The sequence below is a fragment of the Phocoena sinus genome, chromosome 15 (assembly GCF_008692025.1).
Source record: "Phocoena sinus isolate mPhoSin1 chromosome 15, mPhoSin1.pri, whole genome shotgun sequence".
NCBI lineage: Eukaryota > Metazoa > Chordata > Mammalia > Artiodactyla > Phocoenidae > Phocoena > Phocoena sinus.
Window position 1 is genome coordinate 84,365,138 of NC_045777.1, and position 20,995 is coordinate 84,386,132.

The following is a 20,995-nucleotide window of genomic DNA, read 5'->3' on the forward strand; positions in this document are numbered from 1 at the left end:
GGAACCGGTCACTGGACCCACCCCAGTCCCACGTGATTTCATCTTAGTCTGCAAAGATCCTGCTTCCAAATAAGGCCACGTGTGCAGGTACCAAGGATTAGGAACGCAACAGATCTTTTGGGGGACACGATTCAATTGCCACGCGCTCTTCTGGGTCTGTAGGCGCACCGAGCAGTCAGAGCGGTGAACGAAGCAACTTGGCTGGGTCTGTGGGCATCTGGTTGCGTCGGGCCTGCAGGGTCTCCCCCCAGATCAGGATCACCAAGGGAGACCCCAGGGGTCTGAGTCCTCACCCGGCACCCCTGGGGGCTGTGGTGTGGATGGGCCTGGGGGCAGCCAGTCTGGGCCCTGGACCAGGAGCCCCGCTCAGCGTGCGTCCGTCTCCACGATCTCACGCTGTCCGTCCTCTCTCCCTGCAGGCTGGAGCAGCCCTACTTCAGCGCCAACGCCCAGTTCTTCCAGGCGCTGAGCCAGTGCTCTGCGTTGCAGCGCCTGTGCCTGGTGTCCCGCAGTGGCACCCTACAGCCCGAGGCTGTGCTGGCCTTCATGGCGCGCTGTCTGCACGTGGTCGTGTGCCACCTGTTCACCGGCGAGTCGCTCAGCACCTGCCGGAGCCTGCAGCAGTCCCTCCTCCGCAGGTGAGTGCGCATCGTGGGGGCTCGGGCGCTGTTCCTCCCTAGGCTTCCCTGGGGGCCAGAGGTTGTTTCTCGGAGTTAGAGAGTGCTGGGCGGTGATGCAGTGAGCCCCCTGGCCTTTCCTCTGCCCCGGGCTCAGCGTTCTGCGTAGTGGGAGCCCCTCTCCCTCGCGCGTGACAGGACCCTCTTCGCCATCCAGCCCCTCCCGTGTTCCCCTGGCACAGCTGTCAGAGGCGGGAATGTGCGTGGTGCTGCGAGTCACCTGCAGCCCTTAGCATCCCGTCCGCTTCCCCATCTCGTCCTTGTTCTGTGCGGGACTTGCTTCAGAGCCCTCGCCATGCCTGGTCTCCTCGGCCTTCTAGGCTGTGACGGGCGCAGCCTTTCCCTGGCTTTCGTGACCTCGACACTTGGAGGGCACTGGCCAGGTGTCCGCGTTTCTGTTGAAAACAGCACGTTCATCCTGCGCCTCTGATTCCAACCCTGCATCACAGGGCTCATCACACTTTGCCCCCTCTTTCCTCGCAGCCTCTCCCTTCAGCAGCAGACGGCCTGGCTCTCCATTCCCTGAGCTGTGTTTGCTGATTTGTCCCGTCCCCCCGGTGTGCGCGTGGGGCAGCTGCTCTGCTCCTGGGAGGTGGCACCTGGGTCGCCCCATCAAACACCGTCTTCGAATGACCTGGGGCCGGCCTCTTCCCGTCTCCCTCAGCCTGGCCATGTTCCTCGCTCCCACTGCCTCGGACTCCACTTTGCGTTCACCCCACGTCCCGCGTGGCCTGCTTCCTTGTTTTTCTGGTGTTCGAAGCCTTACTGAGGTCGGAGGGTCAGAGCTCTTGTGAGGTCCACCCCTCAGCCTCCTCCTGTCCCCACCCCCCCGCATTGTCCCCACCCCCCCATACCCAGAGACGAATGTTCCCGGTTCTCAGTTACCCTTCCTATGTTTCTTTTGTAGGATTAGCAGGTACACAGATGTTTTCCCGATCCCCTCTCTTACACTCAGTTTGCTTTCTCACTTAATGATGTATCTTGGAAGTCGCTCATTCTCCGTTCATCCAGCTGTTGCTCATTCTTTTTACAGCACTGCGTTAAAGAGAAATCCTGGTAAAGTACGCATAACAAAATTTACCATTTTAACTGTTTTGGTTTTTTTCCATTTTAAGTGTTTTCACCATTCCGAACTGAAACTCTGTCCCCATTAAACATTAACCCCCCCTCCCCCTCCCCCAGCCCCTGGCGCCCACCCTTCTACTTCCTGTCTGTACTCCAGGGACCTCCTATAAGTATAACCGTATAGCGTTTGTCCTTTGCGTCTGGCTTTTTCTGTATTGCTTTGACATTTGAGAGACTTAAAAGATAGAAATAATATATTATTATATATATTATCATATATTGATATGATTTAATCAATATATATCATCATATATTGATTAAAATAAAGCCACTTTGGCTCCCTGAACGTCCAGTGTGAGTTTACTTTTTAAATTTTAGAAGTCCATCCAAGCGTCCATGAGAAGCACAGTGTTTTGTTTCCCTGTGTTCCCAGCGTCCCTGAATGTGTCATGTTGCATCTGGGTGTGCAGCCTGTGTTGTCCACCCAGCATTGTTTCGAGATCTGCCATGTGTGGCTCCCGTGGAGCTAGTGTGTTCCTGCTAAGTGCTGTGTGTGGCAGCCCCCCAAGCGGATTCATCACGCCATGTGTCTGTTCTGTTGAGGGAGATCCTGGTGGTTTCCATTGTTTCTCTGCTCTAGTGAATGTCCTCGTGCGGGCTTCCCTGGGTGCAGCCGCGCAGGTCCCTAGAAGCGGCACTGTAGGGTGTGTTCGGGAGATTGACCAGTTGCTTGCTCTCCAGGACGCTTCTCCTAAGCCCGGCTTCCCTGTGGGCGTGAGTGTTCTTGGCCCTTGTCCTTGCTCATGCGAGACACTGCCAGACCCTCCCGGGGCTACCGGGTGAGCGTGTCCTCCTGCCGTGTGAGCTTGTGTCGCGTCTGTTTCCAAGGAGCATCGCTTGATGTGCTAATTGCCCGGTACCGTCTCCTCGTTTGTGACCGTCTCTTCACATCCCTCGGGGACTCTACTGTGGGGTTCCTTTCGGGAGCGGGTGGGGGACTTGGGACCAGCGAGCCTGTGCTGCGGCCGCCTGTGCTGGCGCCTGTCGTGGGCCCTGGCCTCGAGTCCTGAGGCTGCGTCCTCCCGGCTTTCCCTGCCCACCGTGTTCACTGTTGATTCAGGTTACGGCTGTGGGTTTAATGCCATCCCGCACTGGCCCCCGTACACCCTAAGCTTCCTCTTAAATCTGCCACCTCTCCCGTACCTTGGTCTGAGAACCTAGGCAGCAAAGCCTCTTGGTTTGTGTGCAAAATACAGCTCCGTGGGCTTTGAGTGATGGCTATGGGGAATCTCCCTGGAGACTGCCAGACGTGAACTTGACCGCTGCGTGTGCAGAAGGTTCAAAGACTTCCTGTAAACGCAGGTCCCGCTGGGTGTTAACTGAGCGAGTTGCCAGATACCTTTGGTCAAGTGAGTATTTACTGTCTGTCCAGCCCGAGGTGGTGACTTGGCTTTGCCTGAGATCTGTAGGGAAGCAGTTCAGTGAGGTGATGTCCGCAGGGTCCACTCAGGCCGGCTCCTCCATATTCTATGACTTCTCTCACCTGTGTGCCTCTGCAGTGCTCGGGAACTTCTCCTGGCCCAAGGCGGCCTGTGTGAGGGCCGCTGATGTCAAGTGCAGAGACCCTTGGGATTTCTGAGCCTTCCAGCTCACACTGGAGAAGTCGGGGAGGGGGTGGAACTTATGTCTCCGAATAATTGACTGCAGTTCCCTGATATCAGGTCACTTACCTCTGTCTTAGGTTGACCTCAGATGGCTCATCTGGAGTCAACCGTAGTGAGGGCTGATGGCTGTGCACCCGCTGGCCAGCTCTGCTGACGTCCTTTGAGATGCCAAGGTCTATTTTTCTTAATAAGAGGAGATGGTATGTTTTGAAGACCCTTTAATACACATAACCTAAAGTTTGTTACTTTAGACGTTTCAAGGTGTGCAGTCCAGTGGCGATGGGCACATTCACAACGGGACCTGCATTCCACTTTGTTTCTGTGAACTGAGGCCAATTTAACTGAGTTTCCTGTGTCTCTGCGCTTTGTTTGCATTTAGGGGCAGCAGTTGCTCGAGTGGTTGTGGGGATTAAAAGGCAGAGGGTTTAAAGCAATTTTCCCTCCTTCCGGGGCAGCGCTCCCCGCCCTTTGCCCTCCGTCAGGGGCCTTTGCGGAAGGCGTGTGGCCTTGCCTCTGCTGCTCCCCGCAAACCAGGCCCCGCCTTCCCCTAGTGGGTGGGTCCTGGAGTTTGATGGTTGGTCCAGCTAGCACTTAGATAAGTGCCCAGGATTGGAGTGCAGGCCTGGAGCGGCGCTTCCTGCGGGGGGATGTGAGCTGAGCAGGTCGCTAGGGGCGTGAAGCGCTTAGAGCCTCTGGAGCGGAAATCCGCCCATGTCAGCAGTGTCCCTGGCGGAGCGCTGAGGGTGGCCGCCTCTTTGAGGCACGGCCTAGAGCGTCGCAGCTTTCCTCTCCCAGCTTTCCATGTCCCTCGGGTGGCGGGACATGACCACGAGGAGGCCCAGCTGGTCACAGAATTACAGAAGTGCCATCACCAGGGGGTCTCCGGAGTCACAGGGCTCCGGCCACCCTGCCGGACAGTCCTCGTGGTGGTCCCCTGTCCTTGTGGTTTGCTGTTGAGTGTCCCAGGAGGAATCCTAGCTAAGGTTTTCCCCTCCCTGGTGTTTATAGTATCTCTAAAAATTCAGGGACTTCCCTGGTGGTCCAGTGGCTGAGACTCCGCGCTCCCAATGTAGGGGGCCCGGGTTCGATCCCTGGTCGGGGAGCTGGATCCCACATGCCGCAACTAGGAGTTCGCATGCCGCAACTAACTAAATAAGTATTTAAAAAAAAATTTAGACTCTACGCCTCAAGCTGTTTTCAAGTGCAAATCCCCTTGGCTCCACCGGCCGGCATGGCCAGCACATCCAGGCTGGAGTTATCGAATGGCTTTGTGCTCTGATTGTTTTGAGTTAACACTGCATCATGGGTGTCTTTTGTGTCATTAAATAAAGCTGCACATAGTTATTTGTTATGCCGTTTGCTATCCGTTACAGGACGTCGTGGTGATTCTGGTCTGGCCGACACAGCTAACTCTGTGTACTCTTGACTCTCCTTCACTTCGGCCTGGGTTTTCCCGGCTGGGGAACCTGGGGAAGGGGCCCGCTCACCGCTCACCGTCGTGTATCCACCCCTCGGTGTCCCCATTTTCTGCGATTGAGCTGATGCTAAACTTAGCTGGTGGGCTAAATGGGATACAGGCTGTACGGCGCCCAGGCACGTGGACTCGGACAGACGGTAGCTGTTTGGAAAACAGGGTGCCGGGCAGGTGGTGTGGTCGCTCCACGCAGCGCTCTCTCCCTCCTGCTCTCTGCCCACTGGGCTGGCGATGGGTGTGTGAGGACGGGAGCCTGCTTTTCTTGGGCGTGGCGATCGTGACGTCACTGTGGCTCTGCCTGCCTCTGCCCTTGAAGCGGCCGGGATGAACGTTGGTCCTCTTCACCCTCGCAAACCTGCAGTAGGCCACATTCACGGGGGCTCCTCTCCTGGGAGCTGACACCTCCCTGCTGGAAGAGTTCTGCTCCAGGGGCTCCAAGACCCGTGTAGGATTCGGTCACTTCTCAGCCTTGAGGGGTGACTTCCTGCAGTGGGGGGACCAGCTTTGGGCATTGCTGGTTTTCCCACTGTGTGTACACGCAGGAGCCTTCTGCAAAGTGGAGGACATCTGAGGTCACCAGGCAGTTCAGAAGAGCTGCGCTTGTGATGGAGAGGGTGGGAGCATCCCTCATGGGCACTGTTGGCTGATGGAGCTGCTCTGTCGTTCTGATCCTCAGAATCCATCTCAACACAGGGCTCCAGGCCAGTTGATTGGACTTGGCACTAGGTGTGGGTTGCTGCCCTGGGAGTCTTGTGCTCACTCTTGGTTCTGCTCGCGAGGTCCGTGTCTGCCAGCCTCTTCCTGCCGGCAGCCTGCTCCTGGCCTGTCCTTGGGGCCTGTGTTCGGGGCCCACGCCAGTGCAGCCTCTCACTGGGCTGGGAGCTCCCTCCTCTGGCCTCTCAGACAGCACACACCTGCCCCTTTCCTAGGGCGCATAGCACTCTCCCCCCAAAATTATTGCGTTCTTTGCATCTCCTGTTAGATAATGAGTTTTTTGAGGGCCAGCGTGCAATAGCTCTTTTTTCCTTCTGGGTGCTCGGTGCACGGTATTCGAGACCAGGCCTGAGGCTGGCGTTGGTTAAGTGGACTTCCTGGGCGGAAGCTGTGCCAGCCCCTCTGTCCCCTGTGTCCCAACCCTGGCACAGGCCTGGGCCGTGGCGGGTACCCGCTGAGCGCCTGGTGCCGGCTGAGGTGCTGGGAGCCCTGTGCGTGTTGGAGCGTGGCCCCCTTTGTGGGCTCCTCCAGCCAACATTCTTCCAGCTCCTGCTCTGGGCCCTGTCCTGGATGCCAGGGGCCGCGCTAGTGCCTCTTCACCAGTGCTCCCTTGGTGCCGGTACTGTGTACTGTCTCTGTTGTTCTCACCTCCAAAAGCCCTTTGAGCTACACGCCCTAAGCCCCAGCATTCAGATGGGGAAACTGAGGCTCCAAGAGGCCGGTGATGGTGCAGCAGGACCCCAGCACTGGAAGGACAGCGTTTGTGTCCCCTTCAGGCCTTTGCTGCGGCGCAGTGGGGTCCCAGCTGCTTTTCTGCGAGGCGCCCAGCAGGTGGTGCTGTGGCTCACGGTAGCCGGCCCGCCTGGCGCTTCCGGTGCTTCACAGCAGGCCCGCATTCCTCCCCGGGGGCGCGTGAAAAGGAAAGGCTGGAGTTGTCACTTTTTCTTTCTTTTTTAAAAAATAAATTTATTTATTTATTTATTTTTGGCTGCGTTGGATCTTTGTTGCTGCGTGCAGGCTTTCTCTAGTTGCGGCGAGCGGGGGCTACTCTTTGTTGCGGTGCGCGGGCTTCTCATTGCGGTGGCTTCTCTTGTTGCGGAGCACGGGCTCTAGGCACGCAGGCTTCAGTAGTTGTGGCGCACGGGCTTAGCTGCTCCGCGGCATGTGGGATCTTCCCGGACCAGGGCTCGAACCCGTGTCCCCTGCATTGGCAGGAGGATTCTTAACCACTGCGCTACCAGGGAAGCCCCTGTTGTCACTTTTTCTGATGAGTTTCTTTCTTCTCACCCTTTTCCCTGCCTCGAGCTCAGAGGATTATTGAGGCACCTGCCTGCTCACCTGTGTGACATTGAGAGGCCCCCCTGTTTCCTGTGACTCAGCCAGCGGGGCTGGTGTTGTGTCTGCAGTCCTGTCCCTAGGAAGGTGTTGCCTCTCCCCGGGCCAGCACTTGTTCCGGTTCCCGTGCTGCCCCGCGTGGAGATACGTCTCAGCTGGTGGTCGTCGGCAGGTTCTTCTTGTTGTCGTGCCCTCTGGGTTTGGCACCGAGACCTGCAGCTCTGGGTCCCTGCACCGCCAGGACCTCTCCGGTGGCGGTGGCCTCGGATGGGCTGCCTTGGTTCCTCCCTTGTGAGGTGAGTTCACGGCAGGCCCATGTGGGAGGTGCTGTGTGTACAGCGGCATCCTGTCAGCGTTCGTTCTCTTGTTTTATCTTCTGGATCTTGGCTTTGCTCTTTCAAGTTTGAAATGTGAGCCTCTGGACGTTTCTCGGATGTCCGGTGGCAGGCAGCCTCCGCGAGGTTTTGGAGTGGCTTCCTTCTGCATCTTCCCTCACCTTGGGCCCTTCTGGTGGCCCCAGCGCCAGGCTGGACTTCGTTTGGGCCAGTGCCGCTGAGAGCAGCGATGCCTTGTGGCTGCTCCGGGGAGCAGCTCTCCTGCCGGCCTCCCTCCCCGCTCCTGCCCTGGGAACACCCTGAGTTCACTGGATTCCCATTGGGCTCCCCCGACCACCTGGCCTTGGGGACACCCTGTCCAGTGAGCAGAGCCAGCCTCTCTGTCTGTTTCACTTCCTGTCTCTCCTAGAAACCCTGAGTCACCCTTCCTGGCCAAGTCAGTACCGCCTGACCCACCGAGGAGCCCTGTGGCCCGTCGCGGGGGTGCCCTGGGCGTCTCCGTGCTGTGCACCCAGCCACGCCTCTGCTGTCCACTTTCTCCCAGACATGCAGTGGGTGGGGCGCCCTTCCCAGGGATTTCAGAGCTTTCTCGATTTCCTTTGACTCTCACATTCCTGAAAGTTCCCTTCGAGGCCTCGTGAACTCTGGCCTGGGTGAGGGCGGTGTCCTCACTTGCTTCTCTTTTGGTAGTACGCGGGGTGACACGTGGCGTCCCGCTGAGGTCAGACACCCCCCCCCCCCGCCCACATCCTCAGATCCCATGACGTGCTCACCTCCTGGCCTCGTTGCTCTGTGACTTTGAACCCGTCACTTCCCTCTCTGAGCCCAGTGTCCTGTCTGTAAACCAGCAACCATTGTCCCTGCTTCCTGGCACCGCTGTCTCCTGGTGGTGGCTCGCTGCCGACTGTGTGTGCCCGCCTTAGTGGCGTTGTTCAGGGTCCCCTACGATCCCCTGGTGCGGTGCCTTCTCCCCCCTTGACAAAAGAGGCAGCCCAGCTCTGTGAGGTTTGGGGGCGTCCTGGTCGTCCCGTCCCGAGGGTAAATGGCCGAGCAGGCGTTGGAGGCCAGTGTGGCCGTTCTGCCACCTCCTGTAATAACCCACGGTACCCGGTCCGAGGGGCAGAGGTGCTTACTTTGAGGAAGCAGGATGGTGGGGCAGAAAAGGCTCTCACCCTGACGTGTCCCTGTCCGAGCCGAGCCATCCGGGGTGAGGACGCATTGGTTCTGAAGCGGGCTGAGCACTTTCCCACAAGGCAGGGCCTTCCCGGGCCGCGCCCTCGGGGGTCTCGTCCGCTCCAGGCCACATGTGTTGACTGGCCACAGCCCCCTTTCTCAGGAGCGTCGGGAGGACTCCGACCCTGGGGCGGGAGCGGGCTTGGTCCTCCGTCCCCCTAGGCCCAGCATCCCACTGGACGGGGTCACGTCTCTGGAGCCCATGTGGAAATTCCTCCCCTCCCCCTGGACTGCGAGGAATGTGGGCCCACGAGGCCAAGAGGCAGCAGCCCAGGCCTGAGCAGACACAGTCAGCCGTGCTGCTGACGGGCGCCTGGGCTCCAGGGCCTCCCGCCCAGATGCAGTGCTTCCCGCCCCTCTGTGTTTGTGTTCTGTACGCAAGTGTAGAACCAGGGAAGTTTACAGATACAGGGATACATTGTTTAAGTCTGGGGCGCACTGGGAGCTTCAGAGTTGAAAGTGGATTCTAAGATACAGAGTTGGCGTGCTGTTCCGCCACCGTAATTGCATTAAAGGGGCAGTGGGACCCCATCTTGGATCCTCAGCTCACTGCCGCGCGGGACAGGTCTCTGGGGTCCGTTTGTCCTTCCTACCTGGAATGGTGATCTGGGAGTGTCACGAAAAATACCAGGCCAGCAGGGGTTCGCTGCTGCAGGCTCAACTGGGGGAATCCTTGGCCTTGACGCAGAGCTCGCTGGCTGGCGAGTTCTGGCTCCGTTTGTGGTGGACACCCAAGAGGCTGGTCTGGGAGCTGGCAGGGCTCGGGCCGCGCGCCGTGGGCCGCAGCGCAGCAGCCAGCGGGTCACGTCAGGGGCGCGCCTGCAGCCCCGGCGACTGATGAGTGTGGAAGATGTCCACTGCTTAGAATCTCCTGTGGCCAGGGCTGTCCAGGCCACCGAGGAGGGGGCGAGGGCGGTGGCTGCACCTGCTGCCGGGCACGCGGCCTCTTCCCACCGCCGAGTAGTTCTCTGGAACAGGAATTCTTCCGTCGTCACTGGAGCCCCTCATTTTCCAGGTGAGGTCTCTGGGGCCGGAATCACCGTGGCTCCGAGCAGGGAGCTGGGGCCGGGCCCGAGGCTTGGATCTGCGGTCAGACTCCGGGCTCCTGCTGGTGTTCACGCCGCAACAGCACGGAACGTCCCTGGGGACCTACTGGTCGCCAGGCCGTGCTTCGCACTCCTGAGGGTCCCTCCCTCGAGGGCGACGTAGGGTGGCTGTCTCTTCTGTAACGAGAAACGCAGCTGTGTTCTGTCGTCCTGTCTCTGCCGTGGTTCACACACCTCCCTTTTCTTAGGGGTCTCTTGGAGGATTGATTCCAGCGAAGGTCTGGGGACAGTGATGCCTGGCGTTCCTGGCTTTGGGCTGTGGAAGACTGGCATGAGTCCCCAGCTGGCGGCATCAGCCCCGTGGCAGGTGAGGGCGGACGACGTGCGGCGCCAGGTCACCAGGGTAGTTGTGAGCAATGGGCATCTCTCCGTTTCTCTGAAGGCAGATTCTGTTCCTTCCTTTTAAATTTTTTATTGTGGTAAAACATTTATAAGATAATAGTTATCGTTTTAGCCATTTGTAAGTATACAGTTCAGAGGCATTAAATGCTGTGGTGCACCTATCACCACAGTCTATACCCAAAACCTTTTTATCGTCCCAAACAGCAGCTCCATATGCGTTAAACAATACCCCCCTTCTCCTCTTTCCCCCAACTCCTGCCAAGCACCGTTCTGCTCTCTGTCTATGACCTTGACCCCTGTAGGTACCTCACAGAAGCAGAATCCTACAGTATTTGTTCATGATGTCTGCTTTATTATTAGCATGATGTCCTCGAGGTTCGTCCATGTTGTAGCACGTGTCAGAATCCCTTCCTTTTAAGGCCGAGTGAGATTCCAGCCTGTGGATAGGTCATATTTTGTTTGTCCTTTTGTCTGTTGACACCGTGGTTTTCAACTCATATTTTTTGTGAATGAAGTTGAATATCTTTGCGTGTTTTAAAAAATCATTTACAGAAAATGACGAACTAGGAGAACCATCTGCAGGTCCTGTCACTGCCAGAGGTCGGATTGTCCCGGCCTCCTGCCTGCCCAGCAGTGAGGACAGGACCAGTAGCACCATTCAAACCAGGCGGGGGTCTGAGGGCACAGGACAGGGGCTGCAGGTGATTCTCAGCTGAGAGAAAGCACCCAGCCTCCCCCGTGAGAAAACCAGGAACTAAATTACAGCGAACAACTCTGTTTCTGGAGAGTTCAAAAGCCGGCGGTGGTCCGCTCTGGTAGGGGTCGAGGAGGTGACTGCCAGGGGGGCCCAGGGCTTCTGGGGCGTGGGTGCTGGTCCCATGGGACTGCACTGCCCGGGGTGCACTTCGGTATAACGTTTTCCACCCCCTCAGGCAAAGCCTGCTTGTGTTAGTGGAGGGAAGAGACCAGCCCGTGGCCCAAGGTAGGTGGGCCACCTCTGTGGATCGGAACGTACACCCCTGACCCAACTAAGCTCCCGCCTTTAGGCTTCGGTTCTATGGACGGGCTTATCCATGGGGTTTGCATAGAGCTCTTCATGGCGGTGCTGTTCGATTTAGCAAAAGATTGAAAACAACCCAAGTGTCCATCGGTAGGAGACTGGGAAATAAATATGATGCCTCCAGTTGATGCAATGAAATGCAGCTGATAAAAGAACGAGGAAGCACTTGGGGTCACCAAAGGGAATCTTTCAAAGTGTGTCTCAAACAAAAGCAGGGGCGTAATCTGTTTCTCTGCTGGCACGTGCATAAAGTGTTTCTGGAAGGCTACGAGAAATCTGTGTTGTCGTTCCTGGGGAGAGGCCCTGACAGCGTCTTGCGGGGGAGGGGAGGAGCCCTGGGGACATCCCAAACCTGCTCCTCTGCCTTCTGTTTTGTCCTGGACTTTGTCCTTCAGGCCTTTCTGGTGACAGAGCCTCGCACTGGAGTTACCGGCTCCAGGGGTCAGGCCCTCGGATTTACAATCCTCTCCCACATGGGACCTGGGGGCCGCATCGGACCATGACAGCTGACACCGAGGGTCTCTCCCACCCCCTTCCTCTGCGTGAGGGCAGATTCCAGGCTGCTCCGAGGTGCCCTGTGGGTCCCAGCAAGTTTGGTGGGGAGCTGAGAAGGGCGCACCCCACACGCCTGCCCAGAGCATCATCTGAGTTCTTTGAACCTTTGATGGATGTTTTATTCTTGGCCACCGCCCGCCTCTGTGCTTTTTTTTTCTTTGCGGTACGCGGGCCTCTCACTGTTGTGGCCTCTCCCGTTGCGGAGCGCAGGCTCGGCGGCCATGGCTCACGGGCCCAGCCGCTCCGCAGCATGTGGGATCCTCCCGGACCGGGGCACGAACCCGTGTCCCCTGCATTGGCAGGCGGACCCTCAACCACTGCGCCACCAGGGAAACCCCTCTGTGCTTCTTGAAGATAGTTGTTATAGTGTGAGTGGCTTTTCTGACTTTGGGTTTTCTATAAGACCTTTATTTGCAGAGGAAGAGGCTGTCAACTTTAATTTTTTTTCTAATTTCTCAGGCAAAGAAACAAACCCAGCAGGTGTTCAGATCTTAGATGATTGACAGGCTGCGTCCCCAGCCGGCCCCTCCCAGAGCCCTTCCAGCTCTGCGGCACCTGCAGGACCAGGTGCAGAGACTCAGGTCCCCGGGGCCCCTTCACGCACTCGGGGGGCGTCGGGCCCAGAGCTACTGCCAGCATGGTGACTGTGCAGGACACCCCTTTCTGCGTCTTCCGTGCAGTGGCCGGGCCTGAGCTCCTGGGGGCTGCGGCTGCCGTGCCCTCTGCCTGTGTCTGTGACGAGTTGGAGCCCAGCCCTCCTGGCCAGGCCGGTTCTCTGTTCCTCCACGACGGTCACAGGCAGGTGTGAAGCGGGCGGTCCCTCCCCGGTCCCCCTTCCCTCTGGTAGCTCTGCAGCAGTGTTCTCGAGGCCCATTGGGGCAGGCGGCTCGGCCGGCTTCTCGCTGTGGCCCTGAAGTGCTGCCCGAGCCCTTTGTGGGCCTGCCTTTGCAAGTGTAAAAGTGTTCATGCATTCTGGAATTGATTCTGAAGAAACAACTCAAAGCACAGTTGTGGTTATGCTGCATTAAGTGATGTTTATCCATACGATAGTTAAAGGGCTCCCTAAGTTGCGTCCCCTAGGGAAGTGGCCAGGCAGGTGTGGCGCCCTGCTGGCCGGGCGGGACCATGGGAGGAGGTGGTCGCTGGGTGTTTTGTTGCTTTGGGGGTGGAGTGGACACACCGTGAGGACTGGAAGGAAATTCACCAAACCTGACTCTGGTCGCCGACATTTTGAGACGCGTCTGGAAAGAACGTGCTCAGCACAGCAGGAGAGTGTGTGGCGCGGCGGTCAGAGCCGCTGGGCAGTGGGTGCGGTGGGAGGCCCCTGCGCTCTCCTTTGCTCTTTCTTTATGGTATTTTCTCTCTAAACAAAACAGTGCCTTTTTTTTTTTTGCGGTATGCGGGCCTCTCACTGCTGTGGCCTCTCCCGTTGCGGAGCACAGGCTCCGGACGCGCAGGCCCAGCGGCCGTGGCTCACGGGCCCAGCCGCTCCGCGGCACGTGGGATCTTCCCGGACCGGGGCACGAACCCGCGTCCCCTGCATCGGCAGGTGGACTCTCAACCACTGTGCCACCAGGGAAGCCCCAAAACAGTGCCTTTAAAAAAAATAATTTAATTAATGGCTGCATAGGGTCTTCGTTGCTGCGCCTGGGCTTTCTCCAGTTGCGGTGAGCGGGGGCTACTCCTCGTTGCAGTGCACGGGCTGCTCATTGCGGTGGCTTCTCTTGTGGTGGAGCATGGCCTCCAGACGCATGGGCTTCAGTAGTTGTGGCACACAGGCTCAGTAGTTGTGGCGCACGGGCTTAGTTGCTTCGCGGCATGTGGGATCTTCCCTGGCCAGGGCTCAAACCCGTATCCCCTGCATTGGCTGGCGGATTCTTAACCACTGCACCACCAGGGAAGCCCAAAAAGAATGGTTTTAAAACAAGCAAAATCTTGCTTGCTTCCTTGGAGGCTCAGAGAAGGAAGGTATTTTGGGCAGCTGGTTTTTCAGATAGCCGAAGGCCCCATTTTAAATTCCCTGGTGTGTTTTTAACAGCCTCAGGTAGAAAGTTTTCTTCAATGTGGTATCTCCCTTCCGGCTGTTATAAATGGCAGAGAGTAAGTATGGTTGAACTTTCCTGAACCTCTGTGTTTTTGAAAGCCCTGAGTCACCCTCAGACCCTTCGGGAGGGGCGTCTCCACGGTGGCATCCATCTGCAACTCGCTCTGCAGGTTTCAGAGCGAGTGAGCGGCCCGAGTGAGCGGCCCCTGTGGCGGGCTTAGCGTGCGAGCTCTGTAGATCTTGCCTCTGTCGCCCCCAGGTGGGATCCAGGCTAGCACGGTTGCAGGGGCAGGGCTCTGCTCTCTCTGCTGCCCAGGATGGCATGGGGGCAGCTGAGTGCAGAGCTGGGCCTGGGGAATGCGTGCACGGGAGGGTGCCCAGGGAGGGGGGAGTGCGCCAGGAGGGCACGCACGCCTGTGCCTGAAGGTGAACCCATGGACCTCGCAGGCCTGGCTTTGTGCTCGTGACTCCAGGCCAGAGGCTGCCCCCTCGGGTCTTTAGTAATGTGAGTAGCCCTGGTCAGGGGAGTGGTCCCAAGAGGTGGCCTGTCCTGCTGGCGGTGATCAGGCTAGTTCTGAATGTGGGTAGCTGGAAGGAGTTTTACTTTATTTCATTGTGTCTGTTTACCTAAATCTCAAACTATATTTGAATCACACAAATGAACATTAGAACACATGTGCAGGTGACCCAGCAGAACCCGCGGAGCTCTCGGCCCGCACATGAGGCCCGGCCGAGAGCTTGCCTCCTTCCGCCCGGGGGAGCCCCAGCCCTGGCTCCTCGGGCCGGGGAGGGGCTTTACAGAGAGGCGGGTGCGGGCGCGGCCCCCCAGCCCTGCCCAGGTCGGAGCCGACCCCGGTGCCGACCCCGTGGAGAAAGCCTTGAGAAGGAAGTTGGTTTGATTCTGGGGCGGCCCCTCCGCCCTGCGTGCGCGTCGGCGGTCAGGGCGGCGGGAAGGGACAGCACGCGGCCACATTCCTCGCTTTGGGAGAGAAATTAATCCCCCTTCAGCATCTTGGCAGCAGCTCATTAAGAGCCTCAGGGTGGCAGGCAGGCAGGAGCCTTGCACGCACATCCCACACCTGAGGGTATTTTGTTTCAAGCAGAGTAGATCGCACAGCGGGTTTGCAGGTGAGGACTTGCCGGTTCACGGTCACAGACGCTGCTGCCCGGGGCAGAACGCAGCGCACAGGACCGGGAGGTATTTCCTCGGCATTTTTATTGCCAGAACATGAAGTTTTATGAGTGTCTTTCTGGCGTTCATTTTACATATGTCGTAAATCCAGCAAATCCAGCTCAGTGTTGCTGGGGGGCCGGGGGCAGGGGGAGGCTGGGACTGCGCTTTCCTTGTTCCCTGAAGCAGGCGCGGGACTTGGGACCCGGCTTTAGCTTTGGCAAATTGTGTGGGCACCTTCCTGCCTCTCGCCCTTTGAGCCCCACGAGATGGAAGTTTCTCCCATGACCAGAGTCACCTCGGGTTCCAGGTGGGAAGGGAGAGGGTCACCTCACTGGCTGGCCACTGGGGCCAGCTCCAGTGTGGTGCCTGGCCTGGCAGATGCTCCGTGGATGTTGTCTCACACCCCACGGGGTGGAGCCTGTCGCCCGTGGGTGTGGAAGGTGAGAGGGTCATCTGACAGTTACTTGTCACGTGTTCCTTGCTTTGGTCTCCTGGCAGAGTGGCTGCCTCACCTGACTTGGGCGTTCATGTCCCTCGAGGGTGGCCTGTGGGCATGCGGGTTTGGCCGCCTGTCCCCTCTCTCCACTCCCCTGCGGGTGTCCTGGCCGTGGGGCCTCCAGTGACCACAGACGCTGTTTCTGCAGCCCCCTGGGTGTTACCCTTCAGGGACCCCCGCTGCCCGGGAAGGCAGGGGCCTGCCCCGACGGGCTGCCCTCCTGCCTGCTCCCTGGAGCCTCAGCGTGAGGGGCCCCGGAGGTACATTCCTGTGTCAGCCGGTGCTCTGGGACACAGCCTGACCCTGGCCGCCTCCACGCCCTGAGCCCAGCCTCCCTCCCTCCGTCCCTCCCTCCGTGGTCCTGCTAACAGCCTGCCTCTGGTTCAGTTTCCAGGCCGAGCGGCCCGCGCTGAACGTCGTCATCTTCCCTCTGCTCCACGAGGGCCTGACCGATGTCATCCGAGACGTTCCCATGGTGCACCTGGACGAGGTCACCTTATTTAAAAGCAGAGTGGCCGAGGAGCCGCCAAATCTGTGGTGGTGACAGGAGTGGGCCCCCTCCGGCCCGTCGCCACCTGTGGCCGCTGCGTCTCCGTGGCCGAGGAAGCAGGACTGCCCCGGTCAGGTGTGTGGCTTCCGGCCTTGCCACGGCCGCCGCGGCTGCTCACCTGCCCGAGGACGCCGGATGCCCGGTGGGTCACCGGAGGAAGGAAGCCCCCTCCCCAGCCCTTAGGGGCCTCCTCTTGTGAGGAGTCTGTGCTCAGTGACGCTCTGGCTGAGACGCATGAGGCAGCGGCAGCAGGGCCGGTTGTCAGGCGACCTGCGGGCCTGGCCGGCGTGGTCTTGGGCTGAGACACCCATCGCCAGGACGCTGACTCCTTGGGGGCCAGGTCCCCAGAGCGCCACGTGACCCCACGGCCGTACCCCAGCCCCCAGGAGAGGCCCTGTGCGCCTGGTCACCTGCCTCGGGCTCTGTGGTGGGCGGCTGTGAGCCCGAGGCAGGGAGGGGCTTGCAGGTGCTGTGGCAGATTTGGGGCTCTCCCCTCCTTCCATTTAACCCAGTTACACCTCTGGTATGTGTCCAGCCACATGACATCAGACAGGTTCGGGCCAGCAGCGGGTTGCTGGGCAGGGAAGCTGCAGGGACCTGTGAAGGTCTCTGTTTCTGGGGAAACACGGATAGACCTGCTACATTAGAAAACCTTGAAATATTAAAACCCAGAAGGGATGTGTGGGGCTGGAGGAGTGATCACATTACCCCGTTTCAGATAGCTTTATTTAGCACTTTAAAAAAATGCAACGCAGCTATTCCCAAAACGAGGGACGTCCTCCCAGTGTCCTGGGCCTCCCGCCACGTGCCGCCCACTGCTTCTGCCTTGTCAGCCGTGAGACTCCCCCAGAGCCGTCATCCCTGCGGCTGGTGGGCTTCTGAGGGGCCCCAGTTGGGTTCCCTCCACCCAGCGTCTTGCCCCAACGCTCCCGGTGACGCTCCTGGAGACTTCCAGGGAAGGCTGAGTGGCGTCGGGGCGGCTTCCAGCCGGGGGTACCTGGGTCTCCGCAGAGGTTGCCTCCCCAGGACCCCAGGGGCTGGACCCATCTTGCCCCGGCCTCCCTCTCCCTCTGGGCTGGGGGTGTAGGTTCCCCAGGCCCTCCTCACGGCTGCGGCCCGTCTCGGCTGCCGTCCACTCTGTGGCCCCCAGCCCAGCCTGCTTCCCACTCTGTTCCGTGTGATGGTCGCCCCGTGTCGTGTAGTGTGTCCTATAGTTTACCTGTTGCAGGGCCCGGTACCTGGACCCTGGGCCTGTGTTCGCCTGCCCTTCCCTGGGTTCTCAAGGGGCAGACAGTTCAGCAGTCCCCACCCTGCCAGGCCGAGGGGGTCCGGGAAGCCTTCCGATGGTGGAAGTGCTCGGAGGGCCAGGGTCTCGGGACGCACACAGGCCCCCGAGTGCTCCGGTCGATTCTCCCTAAGCGCAGTCTGTCTGGCGGCCTCCACCCGTCCCCGCGGCCCCGGCCCTGCTCTCAGCTCCCCGCAGCGCTGGGTGGAGCTGGGTCTCCTCCCCCTGCGCTGTGGTTTTCTTGCCGAGGGTGCAGCTGTCTCCTCTCTGGAGCGTGGGGTGCCCTCCTCCCTCCCTCCCCAGCTTCCGCTGGAGGCTCTTCGCCTCCTGCCCAGAGGGACCTGTCTGCCGCTGCCCCCCGGTGGGACCCCCACCAGACCTGCGGCCCTCCCCTCCGCAGTCCTGACCTGGCCTGAGAGTCACAACCGGGCCCGCCCCTCTGGCCATGCAGGCCGCAGGCCAGGCTGTCCTGGGCCCTGGGGAGACAGGGCCAAGGCCCTCGTTAGGGCCACACGCTGTAGATGAGGGTCTGAGAGGTGGTGGGAGTCCCCCACCCCATTTCTGGGCATGTCTTTCAGTTGCGCCTTGAGACCACCGGGAGGGTGATCAGGAAGGGTGATGTGGGGACTGACTGCTCGTTGCCGTCACAGCAGGAGCGTGGCCAGTTACAGCCCGACCGGCAGAGGGACGTGGCCCAGGATGGGGGCAGGTGGTCTGGCCGACCCCGGGACCCCTGGGGCCCTGGGTACACGTCTCCTTTCGTCCAGAGCAACCCGGGCTCAGGCCAGAGGATGATCGTTCCACTAAGAATTTATCCACAGGCTGCCATGGTTTTCGTGCCCTGGCCCGGATGGCCCGTTCTCATGAGCAAGCAGTTTTAACCAGCAGTGTCATTTATGCCAGCACACAGGGCCGGGAGGGGCCGTTCACGAGAGGCTGGGGCACGAGCTGACTTGGAAAGCAGCCCCCGAACAGGAGGCCTTGTATCTTTAGTGTCCCCCTCAGCCGTCCTTTCCTTGGAGCAAGGGTTTCCACTGCTTCTGCACCCAGGGCGGGCCCCCGGCTGTTCACACGCGCTCATTCTTGCTGAGTGCATTCTGGCGCCGGTGTTGATTGCCGCTTACGTTCTGCAGCGTCTTAGGCTGGGAAAAGAACCCACCCTGATGGGCCCCAATTGGCAGAACTGGGCTGTGAAGCGACGGGCCATATGCTGCCTGCTGAGAGGGGCCTGGTCAGCACTGGCGCCTGCGCGCGCGTGTGTGCGTGCGCGTGTGCATGGTGCCCGCATGGACGTCTGTGCACCTACGTGTGAGTGTAGTCTGCTGTGGACGGGCTCTTGTTCCTGGTGTGCACGTGTGTGCGTGAGGCAGACACTGGGGGAGGTGGGAATGAGGGAGGCGGGGGTCAGGGAGATCTCTCTGTTAAAAAGAGAAACCCCCGGCCTCCTGAGGCCGCCCCTCTGCCTGCGGCCCCTCCTCGCCCCTAGACCCCTCGGCCCCGCCTGCTCCCAGGGCTGTGGCTTTGCCGCGCAGCGTCAGGCAGCCTAGCTGGCCGGGCCTGGAGGTGCTCCCCCAAGGAGGCTTCTTGAGCCTGAGGAGAGTAGAGACCCGCAGGCCCCCTTCCCTGCTGTCGGTGGCTTCTCTCTGTCACGTGCGAGTGTTTTTATTTCCGAGCCGAGGGGGCTGGATTAAGGGCACTTCACTCTCATACAACAAGGGGACAGATTTCATCCCCACCCGTCAGCTGCCCGTCCGAGGACCCAAGGAGACAGGTCCGAGGGCCCCTCCTTGGGCAGGTCAGCAGGGCTGGGTGCTGAGTGTGACACTCCCTTAACCCCCTGCGCCAGGATCCAGAGCTGCAGGCCACTGGGCCCAGGGGGCAGAAGCTTGCCAGGGGCCAGGGCTGGGTGAGTTGGCCAGGGGATCTGAAGCCAGCAGTCTCAGCCTTGCTGTGTCAGGGGCCTCCCTGGGGGCGCGGCCTTGGCGGGTCTCAGGCCCCCCTCCCCCGCCCGACCCCGCCTGGCAGGAAGGGGACCCGCCCCGACGGGCCCACCCTCGCGTCCTCCTCTGAGTGGCACTGGAGCAGCCGGCAGCCTCCTGCTTCCTCTCGTTCTCACTGTTCGTTCCTTTAGGATTTGAAAATTGCTGAGACCTTGTGAGAAGCAGTGAGAGAAGTTCGTGGGTGAGGACGATGCAGCGCGGCCGTGGCAGCAGAGGCTCCCACGGCTTCAGGCACAGACCCGAGGTGAGGGGGACCGGACGCTGACACCTGTGGTCCTTGTGGCCTCAGCCCCAGTCCCCCTCCCCCCCGACAGGATGGGGTGGGGTTGTGCCGAGGGGCTCGGGGATGGTCGCTGGTCTCGTCTGCGTCTAGGGCGCAAGATTGCACTGGGCGTGAGGAACAAATACCCACAGGAATTCAAACAAACTGCGGGTCCGACACAGGCCAGCCACCATCGTCTGAATTACCTTCTGAGGCTCTTTCAAAAGCCAGTGAAGTGTGAGGTCTTGCACTGATGTCACAGGGTCAGGGCATCCACTGCACCAGACTCCAAGCCGGCCGTGCCCACTGCGCTGGGGGGGGGGGTACGAGAGGTGAGGGTGCTTTTGCACGTGTGGCCGTGGGCACATGGCACCCCGCGGCCACCGGCGGCGCTCAGCCCCGGGACCGCTGCCCTCTGGCCGTCGCCCACCTGCCGGCCCCTCTGACTGGACCGTCTTGCTTGGCACGTTACCAATGGGAGGAAGGGTGAGGTGAGTGCCAGGGTTTCTCACGGCATGCGCGTGACCAGGTGCTACACAACCGAATACACGTCACCTGCCTTCTGATGACCGGCCTCCTTGTCCTCCGGTGAGGCCGCTCCTGAATTTCGCGTCCAGCTACATTTTTTTTTTTCCAGCTACATTTTGAATGGGTATTTTCATGTAAATTTGTGGCATGTGAACAGTTTCAAATAAAGTGGACCTGATTTAGAAAACCTGTGTGGTCCTTCCAGCAGGGGTGCGCCCTGACCTTTCCTCTGCGACCCCCTCTGCAGCCCCGGAGGGCGAGCTTAGGCGGTGGCGCTCCGGTCACCCGCTGCTGTTCAGGTGTTGAGGACAGAGTCTGTGCTTGGCCCCTTGGGGGTCCCTGGATGGAGACGTCTGTGAGACCCAACGCGGGGCACCAGGCGCTGCCAGGGGCCATCAGCAGGCGACTGCTGTGAGGAGGGGCGAGGCCAGGATGGGGCTGGCGGGCAGGGGGTCAGGGACACTGGTGTGGCCCGAGGGGCTCCGTGAGGCTGGCAGAGGCAGACTCGGCACAGCCCTTTTCTGGGGCCGGTGGGGACTGAGTCAGTTTCATTTTTATTTAATACACATATTTGTAGTTTTCAATTGTGGTAAAAAGTACGTAACATAAAATTTACCGTCTTAACCGTTTTTATGTGCACAGTTCAGTGGCATTAAATAGATTCTCCTCGTCGTGTAGCCATCACCACCGTCATCTCCAGAACGTTTCCATCTTCCCAAACTGAAACTCTGCCCCACTAAACACTCCCCTCCCCCGCCCCCAGCCCCCAGCCCCTGGCACCCAGCCGTCTACTTTCTGTCTCTATGAACGTGGCTCTCCTGGGGACCTCATATAGTTGGAGCCGTAACAGTGTGTGTCCTGTTGTGACTGGGTTGTTTGCAGCCTCAGTTTTAGGCAGATACTTCCTCCACCAGACCTGGGTTCTGGGAAGGGGCTCTGCCCGCAGCCAGAGGGGGATGGGAGGTGGCAGTTGAGGTGGGGATGCCCAGGGCAGGCGTCTGGGGAGGAGTGGGGACCTGGACTTGGGAGGCACCGTGGACAGAGGTGGGCCCCAGGGATGCTGCAGGACAGAGTGACAAGGGCAGGGACCGTCAGG

General features: G+C 59.7%; 1 protein-coding gene across 5 annotated transcripts in view; it reads left to right on the forward strand.

Annotated features, from left to right (window-relative positions):
* The window catches only part of FBXL18 (F-box and leucine rich repeat protein 18), a 39,634-nt gene extending 19,433 nt beyond the window's left edge, over positions 1 to 20,201 (forward strand). For 2 of the 5 annotated variants that reach the window (XM_032605465.1, XM_032605469.1), the window contains 2 exons: positions 420 to 638; positions 15,662 to 18,005. In XM_032605465.1, the coding sequence (XP_032461356.1) occupies positions 420 to 638; positions 15,662 to 15,818 (376 nt within the window). In that variant the 3' untranslated portion in view covers positions 15,819 to 18,005. Of the gene's footprint in view, positions 1 to 419; positions 639 to 1,160; positions 4,426 to 9,791; positions 9,911 to 15,661; positions 18,006 to 19,240 lie in introns of those variants that run through there. The other 3 variants (XR_004345824.1, XM_032605468.1, XM_032605466.1) reach the window with 3 other exon arrangements.
* The last annotated feature ends 794 nt before the right edge of the window (positions 20,202 to 20,995 follow it).